At 41.2% G+C, this 22,996-nt stretch overlaps 1 protein-coding gene across 1 annotated transcript in view; it reads right to left on the bottom strand.

The window, feature by feature from the left end:
- Positions 1-17,884: 17,884 nt before the first annotated feature.
- phf14 (PHD finger protein 14) overlaps positions 17,885-22,996 on the bottom strand; it is a 94,120-nt gene continuing 89,008 nt past the window's right edge. The window contains exon 18 of the mRNA XM_014992657.2: positions 17,885-19,012. Within this exon, the coding sequence (XP_014848143.2) occupies positions 18,941-19,012 (72 nt within the window). The 3' untranslated portion in view covers positions 17,885-18,940. The remainder of the gene's footprint in view (positions 19,013-22,996) is intronic.

Here is a 22,996-nt window from a genome sequence, read left to right as displayed (position 1 = left end):
TGAGTGGCGTCTGCTACAGCGGATCGGTTTCTCCCCGGACGACTCGTAATTTGGACTATTGCTGCTTGATTGTGGGCTGAACTGCATAATTGTATTGTCTGTAATTTGAATGTCTCTCTCCTATTTTTTTGTGACAGGAACGGCCAGCTCGTGGTGTTGGTGGTGGACTTTCCGGGTGGTGGTACTCCTTTTGGTTTGGTGCACGATTTTCTTTTGTTTTGCCTTGTTTCGTTTGCTGTGTTTCTTTTCTTTTAGGACACTACCCCAAATTGCACTCCCGTCCCTGAGTTGCGCTAACACTGACTTTTAATGTGTGAGTGGTTTTAGACTAGTATTTTCGATTAACAAACAATTGCAGAATAAATAAAATTGTTACATTGTGAGATTGTCTCAAGCCTCATCTGTAGCGGGTCTGTGTGCCTTAAAGGTAACTTTTTAGTGGAGTTGTTGCAACCAATTATTAAAATAGTGTCTTTTAAACTTAAGTTCCCTATTATCACACTGCTCCCGCCACATTTTGGCGTTGTTTTTGGCAGGATTTTTTTACAGTTTTGAGGCTGAGACTCTTTCACTGTTTTATTGCATTTTGTGACATTTATGTTCAAGTATTGATATTTTTTGGGTGTGTTAAGGACAAACAGCAGCGGTTCATTTATTTTGAGCTGGTCATTTGTAGTAATGGAGGAAGAGCTACTGGAATTGAAGACCCTGGTTGCTCAATTAAAGGCTGACAATGAGAAGCTGCGTGCAGAGCGTTCACCTTCCACATCTAGCTCCAGTGCCGGGCCGTCTTCAGCTTCTGCACCCCCCACCGCCCAAATAACGGACAGGTTAGTGTTTGTTCCACGTGATCGTAAGTGTCCTATGTTTAGGGGACGGATGGGGATTAGTGTGAGCGAGTGGGTTGAGGAGGTGCAGGCGTGTATGCGGGCACGAAATTTGTCAGCAGTAGATCAGGCCTTCTTTTTGTATGACCATTTAGAAGGAGAGGCTAGGGATGAGATCAAATATCGCTCTAGTCAGGAACGAGGGGATCCGGCTAAAATCATTTCTATCCTCAAGGAGCTTTACGGATGTAATGAGTCACATGTTGCATTACAGGAGGCCTTTTTCTCCAGAAAGCAATTAGATGGGGAAACATTGCAAGAGTTCTCCCTTGCTTTGATGAGCCTCATGGAGAAAGTAAAAGAACAGGCCCCTAGGGACATGCCAAACGCTGAAGTTCTCTTGCGTGATCAGTTTATAGAATATGTCCTTGATGGTGCGCTTCGTCGTGCGCTAAAACAGTACGTTCGTCTGAAACCGGCAGCAACACTGCTTGATGTCAGAGGTGAGGCAATGAGGTGGGAATTAGAGGGTTTGCCAGCTAGTATGCGGGGCCGGAGTAATTCTCTGCCTTCAGCACCCAGTTTTCAGTTTGCTGTGCGTGGTGGGTTACCAGCTACTGCTAGCCCCACTCAAACAGAGGTTAATGAGTTAAAAGAGCTCTTAAAACAGCAACAGGAGCAGCTTAATCTGCTTACTCGCAGCATTACCCTCCTTCAAACTGCACAAGGGCGCAGCCGCTCTCCACGTCAAGGTCCTATTATATGTCGACGGTGCCAACAGCCCGGACATATTGCTAGGGAGTGTGGGGGGCCGCATGGTTCCTTCCGTCAGTCATCTTTGTCAGAATCGCGTCAGGGAAGTCAGCCTCTGGGAAACTAGCACCCACCGAGTTGCAGAGCCAAGGCTCGGGTGGGGCATCCATAGGCTCAATTAGCGGTTTATCTTCAGCAGATGTACCTAAATTAATTGCTTCTTGTCCACATATTGAAGTGAACATGGCTGGAGTGACAGTGCCTTGCTTGGTTGACACTGGTTCAATGGTATCCACAATTACAGAGAGCTTCTTTATTGAATTCTTTGAGCCTTGGGGCGAAGAGCGTTTAAGAGCTTGCCACTGGCTACAGCTAAAAGCAGCCAATGGTCTCCCTATTCCTTATATCGGTTATTTGGAAGTATCTATTGAACTGTGTGGCAAGTTGATGCCCCACTGTGGAGTGTTGGTGGTGAGAAATCCCCCAGATAGCAGTTCAGCTTCAGTTCCTGGTGTGTTGGGGATGAACGTCATAAATAAGTGTTACCAAGAACTATTTGGACAGCATGGCAATGCTCTGTTTAATACAACCCCTGTTGTGTCATTTCCCAAGCCCTTGGTTAATGCCTTACAGAAATGTCATGCAGCTGTAACGCAGCACACTCCTAAGCAGCCTAGTAAGGTTAGGGTGCGAGGCAGGAGGGCCTGCCGCATTCCAGGAGGTGTGATGAAGATTGTGCCTACCACCTGCTGTGAGCAATACTCAGGCACCACTGTCTTGTTTGAACCATCAGAGTCTGGCTTACCAGCTGGTTTGTTAGCATCTCCTGCTTTAGTTCAGGTTGTTCGGGGGACTGCTTATGTCCCAGTGGTAAATGTGGGCAACACGGATGTATTGCTTTATCCTCGTAGCACTGTGGGAACTTTAAATAGTGTTGGTGTGGTGAGTCTCCCAGTGGGCGTAACTGAAGTCCCATTCTTTGTAAATGTGTCTTCCCAAACAGCTACTGCTCCTGCCTCAGATGGGATCAAGACTATTGATTTATCATCTTTGCCAGAGGAGGAACAGGGTCAGGTGCGAGCCTTGTTGGGTAAATACACTTCTGTGTTTGCCACTAATGATCAGGACTTGGGTTGCACCAACCTGATCAGCCATGACATTCCCCTTCTTGATGACGCTCCTGTTCGGCAGCGATGCCGTCGAATTCCTCCATCGGAGTATGAACTTGTGAAGGAGCACATAAATCAGCTTTTGGCAGCAAATGTCATCAGGGAAAGCTCCAGCCCCTATGCGTCACCAATTGTGATTGTTCGCAAAAAGGATGGTAGTATTAGGCTCTGTGTTGATTATCGTCAACTTAACATCAAGACACGGAAGGACGCTTTTCCACTCCCTCGTATCGAGGAGTCCCTTGATGCTTTGACAGGGGCCCGGTGGTTTTCCACTATGGACTTGGCCAGTGGGTATAATCAGGTTCCGGTCACAGCAAGAGATCGCCATAAAACCGCTTTTTGTACACCGTTTGGGCTTTTTGAGTGGAATCGCATGCCTTTCGGCCTATGCAATGCTCCGAGCACATTCCAACGCTTGATGCAGCGCATTTTTGGTGACCAGCAATGCCAATCCCTCTTGCTGTATTTAGATGACATTGTTGTGTTTTCATCCTCTGTGCAGCAACATCTTGAGAGGTTGGACGTGGTGTTAGGACGGCTTCAGAAAGAGGGCCTTAAAGCTAAGCTCAGTAAGTGCCGCTTTTTCCAGCAGAAGGTGAACTACCTGGGTCATGTAATTTCTGACCAGGGAGTAGCCACTGACCCCACTAAAATTGAGGTGGTAGCAAATTGGCCTGTGCCCACCACGGCCACCGAGTTGCGTTCCTTTTTGGGATTCGCTAGCTACTACCGTAGGTTTGTAGAAGGGTTTGCTGAGATGGCTGCCCCCTTGCATCGTAGAGCAGCGGAGCTTACTAGTAAAGAGTCTAAAAAGAAGGCTGCCCAGAGTATTGTCAGAGCCTGGACTGAGGAGTGTCAACAGAGTTTTGAGGCCATTAAAACCAAGCTCACATCTGCTCCAGTCCTTGCTTATGCAGATTTTTCCCTCCCTTTCATTCTAGAGGTGGATGCAAGCCATAGTGGTTTGGGAGCGGTCTTGTCACAAGAACAAGAGGGCAAGATGAGACCCATTGCTTTTGCTAGCCGCGGGTTAAGACCTAGCGAGCGAAATATGTCAAATTACAGCTCGATGAAACTGGAGCTGTTGGGCCTTAAATGGGCAATGACAGAAAAATTTAGAGATTACCTTCTGGGCCACAGGTGTATTGTTTATACAGACAATAATCCTCTGAGCCACTTGGATTCGGCTAAGCTTGGAGCAGTGGAGCAGCGCTGGGCAGCCCAGCTTGCTTCTTTTAACTTTGAGTTAAAGTATCGACCTGCTAAGTCCAATCAAAATGCTGATGCTTTGTCTCGTCGGCCTTGGCCGGCTCCATCGGAAGTGACTTCTTTGGTTTCAGGTACTCTTGTGCCTCAGCCATTACAGCTAGCTGTGCAGAGTGAGCAAACACAAACCACGCAATCCTCTGTAACTGTCTTTCCCTCTCTTGCTCCTGGTGATCTCCAGGTCCTCCAGCAGGCTGATCCGGTACTTCAGGAAGTTCTTGTCTTTTGGCAGAGAAAAGAGCGGCCAAATCGTACTGAGCGGCAAAGGCTTTCACAATCTGCTCTTGCATTGCTCAACCAGTGGGATCGCCTGGCTGAGTTGGATGGTCTAATGTATCGGCGAGTGTTTCGCCCAGATGGTGGTGGGGAAGTGCACCAACTTCTCCTGCCGAAGTCCCTGACCAAGGACATCATGACTCAAGTCCATCAGGAGCATGGGCATCAGGGGGTGGAAAGGACCTTGGCGTTGTTACGATCTCGCTGTTATTGGCCAGGTATGTCACAAGAGGTAGCAGATTGGTGTAAAACCTGCGAGCGGTGCCAGGTTGCTAAGGATAGCCGACCACCTGCTCGTGGCTTCATGGGCCATTTGCTGGCATCAAAACCAAATGAAATTTTGGCCATTGATTTTACTTTGTTAGAGCCAACTCCATCTGGGCTAGAAAATGTATTGGTGATGACTGATGTGTTTTCCAAATATACATTGGCAGTCCCCAACCAGGGATCAGCGCGCCTCCACTGTAGCGCAGGTCCTGGTCACTGAATGGTTTGCAAAATTTGGAGTACCAGCACGGATCCATTCAGACCAGGGCCGCAACTTTGAAAGCACTCTGATCCAGCAGCTTTGTAGTTTGTATGGTATCATTAAATCTCGTACCACACCTTACCATCCAGCTGGTAACGGGCAATGCGAACGTTTTAATAGAACGCTTCACAACTTGTTGAGAACTTTGCCCACGTCCCGGAAACGAGACTGGAGTGTCTGTTTGCCCCAGTTGCTTTATGCATATAACACCACCCCTCATCAATCAACTGGTGAGTCACCATTTTTTCTAATATTCGGTCAAGAACCACGTCTCCCAGTTGACTTTTTGTTGGGAAGAGTACAAAACCCAGTTGCAGGAACTGTTCATGAGTGGGTCAAAGAACATCAGACTCTCTTGCATATAGCATTTGAGGGTGCTAGAGAAAAACTGAGGACGTCTGCAGGACGCAGAAAAGCTAATCATGATAAAAATATCAGAGAAGCTCCTCTTAAGGAGGGCCAGTTTGTGTTGATCCGAAATTTGGGGAGTAAAGGTTGTCAGAAAACTCAGGATTTGTGGAGTTCAGTGACGCATGTGGTTATTCAAGTCCCAAGAGAGGGTGGTGTAGTGTATTCAGTGGCACCAGTTCATGACCAGACCAGGGTAAGGAGGGTACATCGCTCTTTGCTGAAGGTCCTGATTGGTGCTGATGCACCTAATTCAGTTCCTGTTGAAGGTGCACCTTCTGAACATCACTCCATTTCAGAGGGCGAGCTGTCTTTGGAGGGTGATTTGTTCTTGAGGCCATGGCCTCAGGAGCAGGTACCGCCTGTCCCACCTCCTGCTGTGGCTCCTTCTCCTGCTGCTGTGGCTCCCTCTGGTGTGACTGTGAATCAACCTACCTCATTAGCAGTTGTACCGGCAGCAGAGTCTGGGCCCAGCGAGGTGTCTGTGCGTAGATCGGCACGATCAACGGCTGGCCAGCACCATAATCTCCATCATCTTCCAAGACCAGCAGTGAGAGAAACGCCTTCATCTAGTACCATGTCTGCTGTATTTCAACCTTGGTGTTAAGTGGGATCATCGTGGGGGCGTCGATGCAGTTTGGGGGGGTGGAATGTGGCAGTATGCCTGTGGCCTTTGAACGCACCACACAAGTGCCTAAATCTAATTGGTTGTGGCGCTGGCTGCCTGTATATAAAGGACCCTCCCTCACCTGGTTGACATGACGTTGTTTTCCTTCCGGTTCAGACCTCGGTGTTTGTTGGTGCTGCACGCTAGGTAAGGCAGGCTTCACCTCTCTCAAGCAAACTTATTACTTGTGATTTATTTACATTTTTTGTATAACAGCTGCAAATTAATGCATGCGCCCAAATGATGCGCTTAACGACGCTCTGATCGCCGCCGCCTGTACAAGTTCTACGTTTCCTCCTTCCTTTTAGAGGCACTACATAAAGAACTCAGCGGTAGGTGAAGTGCTGGAGTTTGGATGCTTTTAGATTCCATTTCTAACATTTATTTTTGATAGCCGCTGCTGTTTGTCCTTGGCTGGCTGTTTGTCCTTGGCCGGCTGTTTGCCCACTGTTCTGGTTGTCCTCGACCGACGGTCCGCCTGTCAACTGGATAATCTGTCGGCTGCCTACTTGTCGTCCTGTTTGCTGGCTTCAGGCCCGCCGTCCTGGTCGGCGTAAAGTTGGCTCCTACCACTCGTCCAGTGTGGCTGATTTGGGCTGATTGGTGATCAGCTCGGACTATTTTTCTACTGCTGCTCTGAGTGGCGTCTGCTACAGCGGATCGGTTTCTCCCCGGACGACTCGTAATTTGGACTATTGCTGCTTAATTGTGGGGTGAACTGCATAATTGTATTGTCTGTAATTTGAATGTCTCTCTCCTATTTTTTTGTGACAGGAACGGCCAGCTCGTGGTGTTGGTGGTGGACTTTCCGGGTGGTGGTACTCCTTTTGGTTTGGTGCACGATTTTCTTTTGTTTTGCCTTGTTTCGTTTGCTGTGTTTCTTTTCTTTTAGGACACTACTCCAAATTGCACTCCCGTCCCTGAGTTGCGCTAACACTGACTTTTAATGTGTGAGTGGTTTTAGACTAGTATTTTCGATTAACAAACAATTGCAGAATAAATAAAATTGTTACATTGTGAGATTGTCTCAAGCCTCATCTGTAGCGGGTCTGTGTGCCTTAAAGGTAACTTTTTAGTGGAGTTGTTGCAACCAATTATTAAAATAGTGTCTTTTAAACTTAAGTTCCCTATTATCACACTGCTCCCGCCACATAATTAAAATGTTGTAACAACATTAGGTGATGCCCAGACTAACTGATAGCATAATGCTGTGGCTCTCCAAACAAACTGCAGGAACCTTGAGAGCCAAATGTGTGTGTTCCTGTGTGTTCTCAAATAAATGTGATCATTAATGTCTGGATGGAGTCACCACTAGAGGAGAAGCTCAGTAAGTCTGACTGACTAACAGTGTTGCTGACAGTGTGTGTGACAGGGCACAGGCTCATGGCTGTGGGTCATCGCCACCGTTTCCACATCACATAAAGCGTCCATGTCAGATGACACGCCTGCAGGGGGCGGAAGATCTCCTCCTCCTCCTGCCACCGAACATTTCATCACTCCTGTTTCTGCTGCAGCCCCAGCGCTCTGTCCTCATTCACTAAACCAACTTCCCCAACAAAGGAGTTACACAGACATTCAGGCAACAATAATCTCCTCCCATAGTTAAAATGTTAAAATGCAACATGAGAAACTGTGATTAAGTTTATATCCTCTGGAAAAGTTTTTTTTTTTTTTTTTTTTTCAGTAAGACGGCTTTGTCTGGTATGTATTTTTGTTTTTGACTGCCTTTAAATTTTGGACTTTATTTCTCTTTCTTTGATAAATCTACATGCAAACAGACTTTGGGATAGTCTTCAATTTCTCTGCTTTTTCCATAAAAATCTTTTATGCAACATTACATCAGGAATTCTCCCTGCCAGTTGTGATCTCATGAAATATTTGTGTGCAGCAGCATGAACAGTGATTCTTATTCAATTTTTATTTTTAGGTTACCATAAGGCTTAGTGTTGTAAAAACATAAGGTCATTTTTGTTACATTTAAATGTTTCTCATCATCAATTTTTAATCAGTCTATGATAACCTATGAAAACAATAAATAATGATTTATTCATTAAAACAAAAACAAAAAAAACAAAGCTATCCAAACTGGGGTTGTCTTAATGTCAAATGTAATACAAAGAAAAAATTTGATATTTGATAGTTGTAGCCCTTCAGTAGAATCTTCTTTATGATGAGCTGTTGCAGTAACTTAGGCCGGGTTTGGAGTAGGCCACAGTTCAACACTTTCTCCAGTTATGGTTCAATAGATTCATAAAACAAAGGGATTGGCTTTGTAATCATTTTCAGATTGATACATTTCATATATTGATACATATGTTACTTTTGTTTTTCATTATTTCTTGAGTTTCTTTAGATCAGGACACGATTTGCTGCTTTGTAAAATATTCTTGCCTGTTTCATGGAGCCACACACACTCTGATTAAGAGTATTTTTGGATTCTACAGTTCTGCCAGTAAAAAAGTTTGGATGTAGAAAGAGATATGGAACTCAGCTTTCCAAAAATATATCCCCACATAGCTCAAGTTTGGGTTGGATTTTTTTTTTTCTTTTTTACCTTAGTAAATAAAATAATGATTTGGAAAGTTTTTACATTTACTTCTCCTAGTTTCATAAATAAAATTTGCCTGATGATCTAAAAACATGTTGGAGGAAAAAAGCAAAGAAGAAATCTGTGATGGAATAAATACTTTTCAAAGCAATGTGTATGAACTTGGAAACATTGAAGAAAATTTCTCCGTATTTCTGAAATATGTATTTCTGTATGTAATACAGAAATACATATTTCTGTATTACATACAGAATGTATGTATGTAATACATACATACATCTGTATGTATGTATGTACATACAATGTATGTACATACATTGTAGATCATGTACATACAATGTATGTATGTAATACATACATACATTCTGTATGTATGTATTACATACAGAAATACATTACTACCATCAAATAAGATAAATCTGAAATTCGGCACATATTTCCTGACGTATGCTTCTGCAGCTGATTTACAAATGAGAACATTTTACTTTTATTAAATGCATTTATTGTACAACAAGATTTGTCAACAGCACATCTTTCTGATCTATAGCAGTGTAAAAATTGTTTCATAAAAACAGATGAGGTGCAAAACAAGAGCAATAATATAGAACATTATTAGAGTTTTAACAGTATGAGCAACAGTCTGGAGGTTCTGTTGATGTTTTGGTATCAGTTGCTCAACGGCACCAGCTCCAATGCTCATAAAGAGACTGCAACACGTCAGGTCACAAACACACAGCCCTGAGGTGACCCAGTGACGGTCAGAGTTCAGGCCAAGAAAGTTCTGGAATAATCAAACATCATGATTAGCATATTTTATTCAGCTCATAGAGTAATTTTTACAGAGTGGTGGATGCTGCCATCCAGTTGGGGTTTTATTGGCTCAGGTGTAGAGATGCAGGAAGGCTTGCTGTGATGTTTAACTAATGGTTTAAAACATTTTGTCAGTGTAAGGGTCAGAGCATCAGAGATTAGATGTTTTAAAGTTTTATTTTAGAATAAACAATTTATTAGCATGAGTAAAATATTGTACTTGACACTGAAAACTGAAATATCCAGACATTTTTCTGCTGGCAGGACGTCGTGTCATGACCTTCAAAGACATTTTCTGCTTAAAATCATGTTCGATATTTATTCCATTTTAAGACTAAGTGACATTTTCATCTCTGAGGAGAGCTCAAATCAATAACCTGCTCTCTCCTTCAGATAAAACCTACAAAATCAACAAAAAACAAGATACAAATGTTTTGCAGATCAAAACAAATATCTGGCAGCTATCAGTCTGTTTACTGTCCTTCTCACTCTGTTTGACGGCTGTCTTTCTATCTTCACTGTGTTAACCGAACACTTTGGAGAGTTTTTCAGTCTGCTCTATAAATCAGAAGACCCACATCTCTCCAGACTTAACAAGTTGATTGCTTCAGGGCTTTTCAGAGCCATGCTGAGATTACTTTATCTCACTTACGTCTTGTCCTACCACAGTTTGTTCCAATGCTCTTATTAACTTGCCAGGCTGTTGTAGCTCTCTCCATGACCTGCCAAAGATAAAAAATCTGTTTACTGTAAATTGCCCCCCACTCCCTCTAAGTTACCATCTGCTGCCCAAACGGCTTCTTTAGCAGCTGCTAAAAATAGACTTCCTGATTGGCTCCTGAGGAGACAGGGGTCCACATCAGCCTGAACCCCCACAGCATTAGTTCATAAATCTGCATATGAGATAGAGTTGTTTTAATCTTCAGCATTGCACATTAAGGACCTTCCAGAGTATGCAGCAGTTTGAAGTTTCTTCTTGTCAGTTATTGCAAATATTATTCTGAGATATGTAGCTTTTTATGATAAAGAATATACAGAGAACCTTTTGAATCTTGTGTGTCTCTCACTGACCTTCCCAAAGCTCTCCACCACCTCCTGCCTGCTGACGGAGGAGACAGCTTTTAAAGAAGGACGGACTGATGGATGGATGGCTATACTAGCAGAAAACATCCACCCAATGAGATGTGTTGTATATAATCAGTCAAAAAGTTGGCATTCAGACTTAGGTTTTCATTGAACACAAAATGAAAGTAACATTTTTCTTCACAGTCTTTTCTACAACACTATGCTTCAGTTTATTGACATGTGTTGTCATTTATTTTTGTGGAGCTTGTTTTGATCTCTTGTAAACTTCTGTACAAACTCAATTGGTTCTCCCTGGATTTCATTTAATTGTACTCAGAGTAGATTGAGGTTTTATTTAGCTATCAGAAAAATAAATTAATAGATTATGTTAGAAAACTGGTCTTTTCAATGTATCAAATGCCAGACCCACACAGTCCTCCATGAACTGCTGGAGGAAACCAGGCCCTGATGTGTTGCTCTTTAGGGTCTTTTAGCCTTTTCTCCAGGCGAGGTTTTAACTTGTTTTATTCCCAGTTTTGTGAACCAACTCATGAGTGGTACAAGCTGACTTGTCAATCAAGTCGTATTGCATGCAAGCAACTTGACTGACAGCAGACTGCCTTCGTTGATTGGTCCATCGTTTTACATCTCTGGATGAGCAAAGGCAGGACTTGCAGACTCCTCAAACAACAACAACCTCTTAACTACTATTTTCAATTCATGACAAGACAGTAGCAGCTGGTGAGATGGGGGAGCTGCAAATTGATCATTCTGGTCAAACACTGAGGTCCAAAGCTTTTTATCTTGATGGAAGAGAATATACTGCACCAGCTGGAAGGGGCAAATACACAGAGAAATTTTGGAGAAAGTGGCCAGCTGAGTGTACATGTGTAAAATAACATCATCAGAGTGGCGAGCCCAGCTCCGGCGTGCTCTCGGCCCACTCAGTATGTATTTCTTACTGTCCATGTTGGTTTAGTTCCATCTTGGGCAGAACCAAACCAAACATTAATGGGCTGGAGTGAGACTTGAAAATAGAGACAGGACTGGAGTCTATGTAATGTTACTTAGTAGACTCAACCTTCACCAACTAACACTTCAGGTTGCATAGCATGAAAAATGATAAACATGTAAAACTTCCATTAACACACAATGACGCTTGGTGTTATTTTGGTGGAAAAGGGGCTGCAGTGACATGATAATAATTTAGTAACAGTAAAAACAATCATGAAGTAAATGTAAAAATAATTAGAACACAGAACAATAAAATAGTGTACATGGAAATGGATTCTGTTGTTATATCTTTGTGAATCCCCCCACCATCTGATTTGATTAAGATAAAAATATTGTGATGTTAAAGCCATCAGAAGTACATGTGTTAAAGACAGAGTCAGCAGTGTTTCCTTTGTTGATGTGAGAGCTGGATGTTAAGCACCGCTCCATGCTCTGAGTGTTCGCCTCATCATCAGGAGCTGTTTAGTATTCTGTGGGTGTAAATAGGAGTTTGGCGGGGCACTGGGTGGCAGAGCGGACCACTTTGTCATTAATGTGCCCATTGGTGTTATAATGTGCCTAATGACATCACTCTCAGATGGCATGCTGCGAGCTCGACCACAGGGAGCCCGGCTCAAACGTCTGCAGGCTCTGACGCCTCCCGTCATCAATCCCACAAGTCTTTCCACCAAAATCTGAAGCCTCCAGATAATGTCTTTCACGGTTCAGCAGTCTTACAGGGTTTTCCCTCCTGCCTGGCCTTGAAATGGGCAAATTAATAGTTCCTTTGAAACAAATTGGAATTACACCCCTCGATGCCTTAATGTCAGAATGTGTGCGCGCTGACGTCCCAGGTCTCACTGCTGATGGAATGTGAAGATCTGAGAAATACAGTGTACAGAGGGAGGGGGTGTGAAGATATGCAGGACCCCCCATGCACAGGGAGTGAAGCCTGTGCTCAGCATGGAGAGCAGCAGCTATTGTCTGAGCAAAGGGAAGATTGGAAGAGTTCCATCTTCAGCATTAAGGGGGGAATCTGGGAGCTCTGAGATATGAGACTGAATGATGGCCTGAACACCAACATGGTGTTAGTCTGTCACACAAAAACAAACATTTTAATTCTGCTTACTAATAGCATAATGTCACCTGCCATTGTACTGTACACACCAGACAAGCACTTTTATTTGTACTTTTCATGTATAAATGGGATTTTAGCTCTAGACATGAGATGGCTCCTTGCATTTTTTAAAAGAAGCTATAATTTTCTGTCATAGCATCCTGATTATGTAAACTCTTTTTATTGAGATGCTGCTCTTTTCAGTGCTTTCTCTGCCTGTTTCAACATTGAGTATTGCAACATTGCCCAGTTCCCATGTGTGGCTGTGCACTGCCTGTTGGGTGGCTTAAACAATGATCCTTAGCTTCCCTTTGCTTTAAACAAACACAGAGGAAACACTGTGTTAAAGCCACAGCTGGCAAGAACAACATGTTTGTGACTGCAGGCTGGTTAGCTTGAACCAGTTAATCAGATTGTTGTGTTTGTCAAAAGGTTTGATTTTCTACCAAATTATCACCTTTACTTCAAGATTGTTTCTAATTTTATTTTAGTGTTATAACTGGAACAATGAAAAGCAGTGGAAGGAATAACTGTTGCTGCTCTGTTTCAGGAGGGACTACACGGCCCGGTAAGCTAGATTACACTCACTGCTACAATGGTCTGGTTTCACCGGGGGAAAATGAACGATCACATTGTCCGTCATCCTCTGATCAGTTGTTGGGTGAACAGTCCAGCCTGATTTTTGGTTCAGATCTGCCAGTGGCGTGTCTGACTGCATCAGATCTAATCTCTGTGAGGCAGAGATATAGTCAGCCCGATCAGGGAGCATGCAAGATCAGGAAGTCAGACATGGAATCCTTGAAGACTGTGACACTGATTGAAAACAGAGGATCTGGAGGTGACTGCAGGGCAGCAGGTGATATGGGCAACTGCCCAAGTGGCAATAAACAGCAATCCGTAAACTGGGTAAGCAGGGCAGAGAGGAGAAATACATAAAACTTGGGGGAATATTAAATATGGTGGAGGTACTCCTCAAGGCCTCTTGATGCCCCTTTGACCTCAGAAGGGAGACTTGATAAATGAGGAGCATTACAAGCAAGCAAAGTGGTAAAAAAAACAAAGAACAGTTCTCACAAACTGAGACTGGTTCAAAAGAATCAAATCGTTGCTGAACGACACATCAAAACTCTCAGTAGGTACGACTGGATGACTCTGATCATCAGACGTCCTGGAGTTTTCTTTCCACTGGTATCTTTCAGGAATATGAGTGACCCGGATTTAAGCCACTGATCCATTTTTCTTTTCAAACTAAATCCTTTGGTAAGCTAACTGCATGCGTCACACTTTGAGCTCATGAGATTTCAGGGTGGCAGTGGAAGTTGGAACCTGAACACCTTGGTGGTGAGACCCTCAGTCCATGGGCCACTGGGGCAGAAGTGCTGTGGAGCGATGACTGGCCTCTCTAGACTTACCTTGGTGACGGAGAGCTGAACTCAGATTGGATGTATTCTGCTTATTTTCTAAACCAGAAGAAAACAAGAGAACAACATCAAATAAGTCTATAACTAACACAAAAGAAACAAAAACAGAGAACATGAAGCTTTATGAAGCCTCATTCAGTCTGGAAGACTCTTCAGCCTCATCTGCATCATCCAATCACTGGCTGCACACACTTCGTAGTGTGTGCAGCCAATCACCATCAGACCTCACCTCATCATAACCAATCATTGAGCCAGCCTCCATTCATAAAAACCTCCATCCATGGCTCCATCTGTTCCCATTGAGCTTCAACCCACCTCCACCTCTCCTCCACCCTCGTCCTCCTGGCTCCTTCATGCTTCCATCGTCTCTTCAGCCTCCACCACCAGCGTCCGGGCCCGGGAGGAAGACGTCTCTAATCTCCATCCTAAGATGCTCATCCATGTTTATCACATTTTGCAGCACCTACGTCTTCTGCCAGGGTCTGAGCCCCAAAACTTTTATTCATTCATGTCAAATAAAATTTCCTAATCACAGCTTTTTCTTTGTGAGTCTCTCCAGGTTGAATTGAAAATTTGTGACTGAAATGTCACAAGTTAAATTTCTTCCATTTGCTATAAATTGAAATGCATAATAAAACTTGTTAAACTGTCTGAGACGAGACCTGTCACACTGAAGACAGTTGATGGTGAACCTTTATGCATTATACTGTAATGTTGACTGTGCTTCCACTATGAATTGTGATGGAAGATATTTCTGCATATTTCTGTAAGTGAAGCTTAGATGACTCTAGGGGTCAGCATCAATCAGCCTGTAAATGCAGCTGAAAGCAACAAAGATCTAAGTCTGATGTGCCAGTGAGTCGGTTACTGAATTGCTGATCGGATGTAAGTAAGACAAAAACACAAATATTTACACTACTGTGGTCTCAAGTCAAACACAAGAAATGGCGACTGCACAACTACAGCTGCATCTCAACAGATGTAATTTATTTTGGTAATTTAATCCAAAGATCTAAATTTCTATATCCAGTTTTTATTTGTTTGAATTTTGATGAGTTTGGCTCAGAGCTAATGAAAGCCACAACTGAGTTCCTAAGAGAATTACAAAATACAAATTTCTCATCCACTTGCTGAGCATATGTTCTCAGCACTTCCCCTGAATCAAATATGTATCCGAAAACCCAGCAATTCATTTATCACAATAATTTGAAAAAGCGATGCTTTCTACATGCAATATTCATTTTATCTCGGGGCGGATTTCACAGTCATCTCCTGCTTTCTGCCAACCAGTCCAGCTCAGATGAGCAGACATTCGGAAAGTAAACATAAACATGGAAATGGGCTTTTGAACACAAAGATATTCAAATTCAAAAGTTATTTGTGGGTACTAAGTGAGCACACAAGTCCTTCCAACTCTGAAACCAGCTGCCCAGCTGCACAGCATCCCAGGCCACAGGGGAAAAGCTTACAAAAAAAAAACAACTTTCCAACCAGAAAAAGTAGGAAGGAAAATTTTAAAAGAATAAAGGAGAAGAAACGTAACAGCGGTACATTCTAGTTTCCAGAATGTTCCACTTCTTTGAACCCCAAAATGTGGGAGGAGTTATATTGGTTATTTTCCCATCTGTCTTCTTTTCTATTAAATCCTAGATGACCTTCATTATTGACAGGTATGATGAGAAAATTTAAATGAGCCACTTTTATCTGTAATTACTCTACTGTTATTTAATTAGCTCAGGTAGATAAAATATATTCTCTATGTGAATGTTGATCAGTCTGGTTGTTGCTGCGAAAGAGACAGAAGGGATGTAGAACACATTCTGCTGTGCAGGATTCAAGATTCACGAAGAAAATATAAGATTTTTAAACAGGTTTTACATTTTCACATATTAATAACTTCATCATGTTGTCGTAGCAGTGGTTTGCTCCACAGAGATGTTGCATTAGTTGAGTTCAGTGTAGTTCTTTGGCAGAAGTATCAGGCTTCTGCTTCTTCCTTATTATTTGGTGTGACTTTAGCATTAACTCGCTTTGGTCAGAGCTCTGCAACCAAAGAGACGTTTTCACCCTCAGGCCAGCAAAATCAAACTCACTTAAAGCTGCAAATGTTACATCATCTGTAGAGAATAACAAAAAAATAAAAAAATTTTTGATAAATATCTGTTATATATATGGGTCATTCTATAATTGCAGATACATTTGATGTCCAGAGTCATTATTTTTGGTCTGGTATATTAAAATATTTCAATTTTTAAATGTTTTCGTAATTTATTACTCATTTTAATGGATCATAATATTTAACAAGTAAAAACATTTAAGTAAATACATTTAAAATTGTTTTATATAGCTGAAAAACCAAGATTTCCTGTCGTCCGAGTTGGGTACTGTCTTTTTTATTAACCTGAAAAATGATGCAAAAACCTATGTTTTATTATTTTTCTTTGGTGAATTTGTTTTTTCTGTCTTTTTTTAAACTGCCTAAAAGGTCAATTTAATAACAACATCACATTAAATTAACTCAAAATACCCTTATTTTTGAAAAAAATATGTGTCCGAGAATTTTTTGTCAACTCTGTTACCATATGGTTTTGTCCCTGTAAATCTGGGAAATTGCCTTCTACGGCTATATAAACTGCATAAAATTAAGTCATTTACTTTTACTGATAAGACCTGAAACACACAGAGGTCTATGTGCCATTCTCTGGGAAATATTTTAGTTTAAAAATCACAATCACCAGGTGTTATCGTTTTCAACGTCAATCTTGTTACCAAAGAATCATGAGAAAAATACAACAGATTTTTGATCAGAGACAAGTTTTTTTAATGGTTTTTAAACCATTATCTCAGTGGTGTCATGTTTTTCACAATTTCTACTCACAAGTGGAGTTTTTAATAAAAATGTTTGAAATTGTCAATTCTGTTACTGTCAACTCTGTTACCAAATAGGGTAACAGAGTTGACAATAACAGAGTTTTCAGTTCTAAATTATTATGGTCCTGTCAATTCTGTTACTAACACCAACTCTGTTAGGTAACAGAGTTGACATGTTTATGACATACTTTCACCAAAAAAAAAAGGAAAACTGTTGTCTAGAGCACCATATACATTGTTGGTTGACTTCTGCTGTGATTTAGTATTACTGACCAATTTTATTTCTAAAAGAATGATGGTTTTCAATGAGTTTTAATGAAAAACGTTTGACCCTATGCGAACAACTCTGTGAAAAGTTGAGTATCTTTTGATTGTTTAAAATGTATTTTTAAGTAAAACATCTCCATTTAAAGTATTTGGGTAGTAGGACACTTGGTGTAATGGAATAAAAATATTTTAGTCTGCTAGAATTTATTGTTTTTTTCACTCACTGTCTATATTGTCCGTAACAGAGTTGACATAACATACCGCAAAATATACGTTTTTTCTGAGAAAAAATTATAAAATATGTAGCTAATGTTTGGCAATTACAGATTTTTTTAAAGTTTAATGCCTTTTCAATAGACTACCTAAGAAAATTTTTAAGAAATGAAAAGTTTTTTTTTTGTCATTTCTTGAAGTGCCAAATGTATCTCCAATTATAGAATCACCCATATATTTAATTGGGCTTTAAATTAAAGAAAAACATTTGCAAAAACAGAATGAACCCATTTTCTTTTACTGGATGCTGGTGTTTGTGGGAAGTCATGTAAACAAAAGAATTTATCTTTCAACATAATGACAAAAAAAAGGATTAGCACCATCACTTTGTTGTGGAAATTCAATGCAGGAAATATTCCACAATTAAAAAATAAATAAATAAATCATTCCTACACCCTGCATTTGTTATTGTGTCTAAATGAAAAATGACTGGGTCTGCATGATCTTAGCCAAATTATTTTAGCCATCATGGTCATGATCTATTCTTACTTTCCTATCATACTGTCCTACACACACTATCAATCTCTCCTATTATGTTCTCTCTCTTTCTGTTTCTTGCTGTGCCCACAACCTTCACACAGCAGAGCTTCTCCAAGCAAATAAGGTCAGAAAACTCAACGATTTATAGTTTCATATATTTATTTTGCATTGGTATCTATGATATATAAGAAAACATTTCTCCCCATCAAATCCATTGGCACTTTAAAGGATTGAAGTTCTGACAGGTTTTCAGTTGGACAGTGGCTCTGGTCAGATTGAAGGACATAATGAGGGTAACAGTCTCGAAAATAAACTCTTCATTTCTGATTCCCTTTGCATTAGTTGAAAAACACTGTAGAAAGAGGAAGTGATCTGAGGTCTGACCACTGCTCCTGAAAAACATTCAGCTGCACAACGTAAATGTGAGATGATGACAAGAAGCCCAAACATGAAGCATGTCTGAACCTCAGACCACAGGCAGCTCAGACTGCTGGTTAGTTTTACTTTTTAATAGTTCATTAATAAAGTTTTTAAAAAAGTGTGTACACAAGTAAGATTCCAGATTAGTGTTACAGGTGACAAGAGAAGCCTGTGCATGAAAAGGAAATAAGATGAATTTATGAATAAGCTAAAAGAAGAGAGTAAAAATCATCAAGTCAAATGTCAAAAGAAATGCATCTGAAGAAAGTTCTGCCATGCTGTGCTAGCACTTCGTTCTGTAAACCGGACACTCTGCAGGAACACACATCATTAAAATATGAAAATAGACTGTTTGGAAAGAGGTGGAACTGCTGCAGGTGTCTGTCTGTCTGTCTGTCTGTCTGTCTGTCTGTCTGTCTGTCTGTCTGTCTGTCTGTCTGTCTGTCTGTCTGTCTGTCTGTCTGTCTGATGTAATGGGATTAACTCTGCTGTTTGTGCTCTGCTGGCTCACTTCCTTCAGACTCTCCTCCAGAAGAGGACTTTAACTAGTCCATCTGTGCAGCTCTAGCAATAAGACATACAAACTCCACCCATGAAACATACAAAAACAACACAGCTCATCTAGTTTTCTTCAGGAATAATAAATGTTGAGGAGCAGAAGCTAACTGAAATGGCTGAGTGGACACTTTGGGAGGCTAGTAAAAAGTTCAAATGTGCTGCAGTGTGAACACAAAAGGCGAAGGCTGGATGTGAAGGTGGGGAGCGTCTGACCCGGGGTCAGTTTGGACTGTCCGGCGTTGCTGCTTCCTGTTTGACAGACTCATCCTCCTGTGGCTGCTCTTCGTCCTCCTGCAGAGACATCGCAACACACGTTAGGTCCTTCAGAGGAAACATTCTCTGGCAACAATAACCACAAAATGAATGCGAGCAGGGCGGCGTGTGGCGTAGCGGTAGAGCAGGTGGGCTGTAAACACAGAGCTCCACACAGCACTGGAGGGTCCATTTCCCAACCTTTGAGACCCAGTTCCCGTCTGATTACAGGAAATAAAGGGCACTAGTGCCACAAAAACCTTAAAAAGTCATTAAAATGCACAATAAGAGCCTAATAAAATCAGAATCCCTATTCCAGTGAGGCTCATTTGTCAGACTGAAAGTACCTTTTAAAAATATCAACACTTAAGCAGGTACTAAAGATTCTTTTCATTAAGCAAAATTGTAAAATTGTTTTTCTTTATTGGCCAGATGTAATATTCTAATCCTAAATATCGTAATTTGCTGTAAGCAGAGAATCATAATTAACAGGAATAAAGACTTACAACTACTGGTATCCGTCTGTGTGGAATTACTCTACATTATGTGTTTCAGTGTGTGGACTGAGTTAGTAAAATAATGAACTTTTCAATATTTTAATTTATTGAAGGATCTGTATAACAACTATTAGTTAAGACATACTCAATTTAAATATTTCAGTTTATTTTCTAACATGGAAACATTTGGGGAACACATTGCTGTTATTATGTGAGGGAAGGATTTCTTGTATTTTTGTCAAAGGAAGTTTGCCTCACTTCTTGTTATCCTGAATCCACATAACATCCTGCTGCCACCTTTCCACCAAAGACTGGCTCCAACCAACTTGATTTTCCACATTATTACTTACAATGTAAATGCTTTTCCAGTAAATATTTAGGACTTCAGCTATCAGTGTATAACTCAACAGCCAGACAATAATAAAACAGAGTTAGCTAAATCTATAAAAGCAGAAAATGCAGAAAATTGTTTACTGTGAGCAAAGCAAAAGCTTTGAGTTTTGACAGATCGACTCTCTGAGGGAAAAGGCCCGGCCTGTAATTTGCCACAGTGATGCATGGCTGCCTGTGAAAACAGTTCTAGTTAAAAAGAAGAGCGTTGCTACTCTGATGTGCAAAAGCGAGTCCTTTTCTTCTGACGACTGCCACCAGAATACTTGGTATCAGTGACCCATGGCAGTGGTTCATTTCAATTTCAATTTAGTTTATCTATATAGTGCAGACTCGGAACGAATGGTGTCTCAAGGCGATTTACTAAACAAGAAACAAATTAAATACACTCATTTTAATCCACACATATACACAAATTCAGTCAACTGCAATTTGATCCTGATTGTAAAACAATGCAGTAAAGTTCAGTTTACTGTGGCACCTGGTAAAAAATGTTCTGTGGAAGAAAAAGCAAACATCAGTCAGCATCCATCCTGCTCCTGTAGGCAGTAGACTCCCCCAGCTCATCCACTGCGACTGACTGAGGCTTGTGTGAAACACAGAAAGCTGAACTGAACTGTTTTTTTTTTTGTTTTGTTTTTTTTTCACAGTACCTGCAGGCAGCTTTGATTCAGGAAAAAATGAGTGCTGCAAATAAATACTGAAGGTCCAGCCAAACAGATGAAACGTTTATATGGAGCACTGGACAACAGCAGTGAGTTGTGTGGTGGAACTGGTGATCATGTTACCATGGTAATAGCTTTGGCTATGGGGTAGATCCTGTCTATCAGGCTTGTGTTCCAAAGCCTTGTTTCATAATCCGTTTAAAGAAGTGTTTTACACAGACACACATTGTCTTTGGTGCTTAAGGTTCACGTTCAGAATCTTCCCCTACTTTCCCTCCAAAGCTTGGTCCTTCGGTAACATATAAGACAAGTTGATTTGTACAGCACATTTCAGCAACAAGGCCACTCAGAGTGCTTTACACAATAAAACATAATACAGTAACCAATTATGAAAGATCTCACTGAGACATTAGTCCTCTAATCCTATAAATGTTCTTCAGGTGATAAAAGGCAGACTTTGTAACTGTCTTTATGTGAATGTAGGTTCAGGTCTGAGTCCATCACTATCAGACTTCAAGCTTGATCAAAAGAACTCAATCTTTCCTCTATTGTGTTTTTAATAAGAAGTCAGAGGTTGTTTTGCATGTTTTTCTTACAACAGTCTTTCTTGGTAACTAAATGATCTATCTTTGTAATAATCTAAAAAAGCATTATGACCATGCATGTTGCTAGTATATACAAGTGCTGGTCATAAAATTAGAATATTGTGATAAAGTTCATTATTTTCCATAATGTCATGATAAAAATTAAATTGTCATATATTTTAGATTCATTGCACACCAACTGAAATATTTCAGGTCTTTTATTGTTTTAATTTTGATGATTTTGGCAAACAGCTCATGAAAACCCAATATCCCTGTCTCAAAAAATTAGAATATTATGAAAAGGTTCTCTGAACGAGCAATAAAAATAATCATCTGAATCAACAAAGTAACTCTAAACACCTGAAAAAGATTCCTGAGGCCTTTAAAAACTCCCAGCCTGGTTCATTACTCAAAACCGCAATCATGGGTCAGACTGCTGACCTGACTGCTGTCCAGAAGGCCATCACTGACATCCTCAAGCAAGAGGGTGAGAAACGGAAAGAAATTTCTGAACGAATCGGCTGTTTGCAGAGTGTTATATCAAGGCACCTCAGTGGGAAGTCAGTAGGAAGGAAAAAGTGTGGCAGAAAACGCTGCACAACGAGAAGAGGTGACCGGACCCTGAGGAAGATTGTGGAGAAGGGCCGATTCCAGACCAAATTAAATTTTCATCTCCATAAAACTTTTCAGCAGATGGAAGCATGAAGTGCTCCAAAATCTTCTGATAGCTGCTGCATTGATCCTGCCCTTGATAAAACCCAGTGGACCAACACCAGCAGCTGACATGGCACCCAGACCATCACTGACTGTGGGTACTTGACACTGGACTTCTGGCATTTTGGCATTTCCTTCTCCCCAGTCTTCCTCCAGAGTCTGGCACTTTGATTTCCGAATGACATGCAAAGTTTGCTTTCATCCGAAAAAAGTACTTTGGACCACTGAACAACAGTGGTCCAAAGTGCTGCTTCTCTGTAGCCCAGGTCAGGCTCTTCTGCCGCTGTTTCTGGTTCAAAAGTGGCTTGACCTTTGACCTGGGGAATGCGGCACCTGTAGCCCATTTCCTGCACACGCCTGTGCACAGTGGCTCTGGATGTTTCTACTCCAGACTCAGTCCACTGCTTCCCCCAAGGTCTGGAATCGGCCCTTCTCCACAATCTTCCTCAGGGTCCGGTCACCTCTTCTCGTTGTGTAGCGTTTTCTGCCACACTTTTTCCTTCCTACTGACTTCCCACTGAGGTGCCTTGATATAACACTCTGCAAACAGCCGATTCGTTCAGAAATTTCTTTCTGTTTCTCACCCTCTTGCTTGAGGATGTCAGTGATGGCCTTCTGGACAGCAGTCAGGTCAGCAGTCTGACCCATGATTGCGGTTTTGAGTAACGAACCAGGCTGGGAGTTTTTAAAGGCCTCAGGAATCTTTTTCAGGTGTTTAGAGTCACTTTGTTGATTCAGATGATTATTTTTATTGCTCGTTCAGAGAACCTTTTCATAATATTCTAATTTTTTGAGACGGGGATTTTGGGTTTTCATGAGCTGTTTGCCAAAATCATCAAAATTAAAACAATAAAAGACCTGAAATATTTCAGTTGGTGTGCAATGAATCTAAAATATATGACAATTTAATTTTTATCATGACATTATGGAAAATAATGAACTTTATCACAATATTCTAATTTTATGACCAGCACCTGTATAGTCATCACCCAGTGAAACATCCAATGGCCATAGCAGGTTATTGGTGTGCCACGGAGGTTTATTTTACAATAATTGATCTTTTTTTGGAAAAAAATTGAAAAGAACCAAGTATAATTTATTTATGTCAGTATTATCTGTTGATTGGTTTGCAGGTGAATTACCTCACAGTGATGTGCTCGGCTAGTGCATCCA

This window comes from Poecilia mexicana, unplaced genomic scaffold, assembly GCF_051168715.1.
Source record: "Poecilia mexicana isolate PSO_F unplaced genomic scaffold, ASM5116871v1 scaffold_11, whole genome shotgun sequence".
Lineage (NCBI taxonomy): Eukaryota > Metazoa > Chordata > Actinopteri > Cyprinodontiformes > Poeciliidae > Poecilia > Poecilia mexicana.
This window is presented reverse-complemented; position numbering and strand designations above follow the sequence as displayed.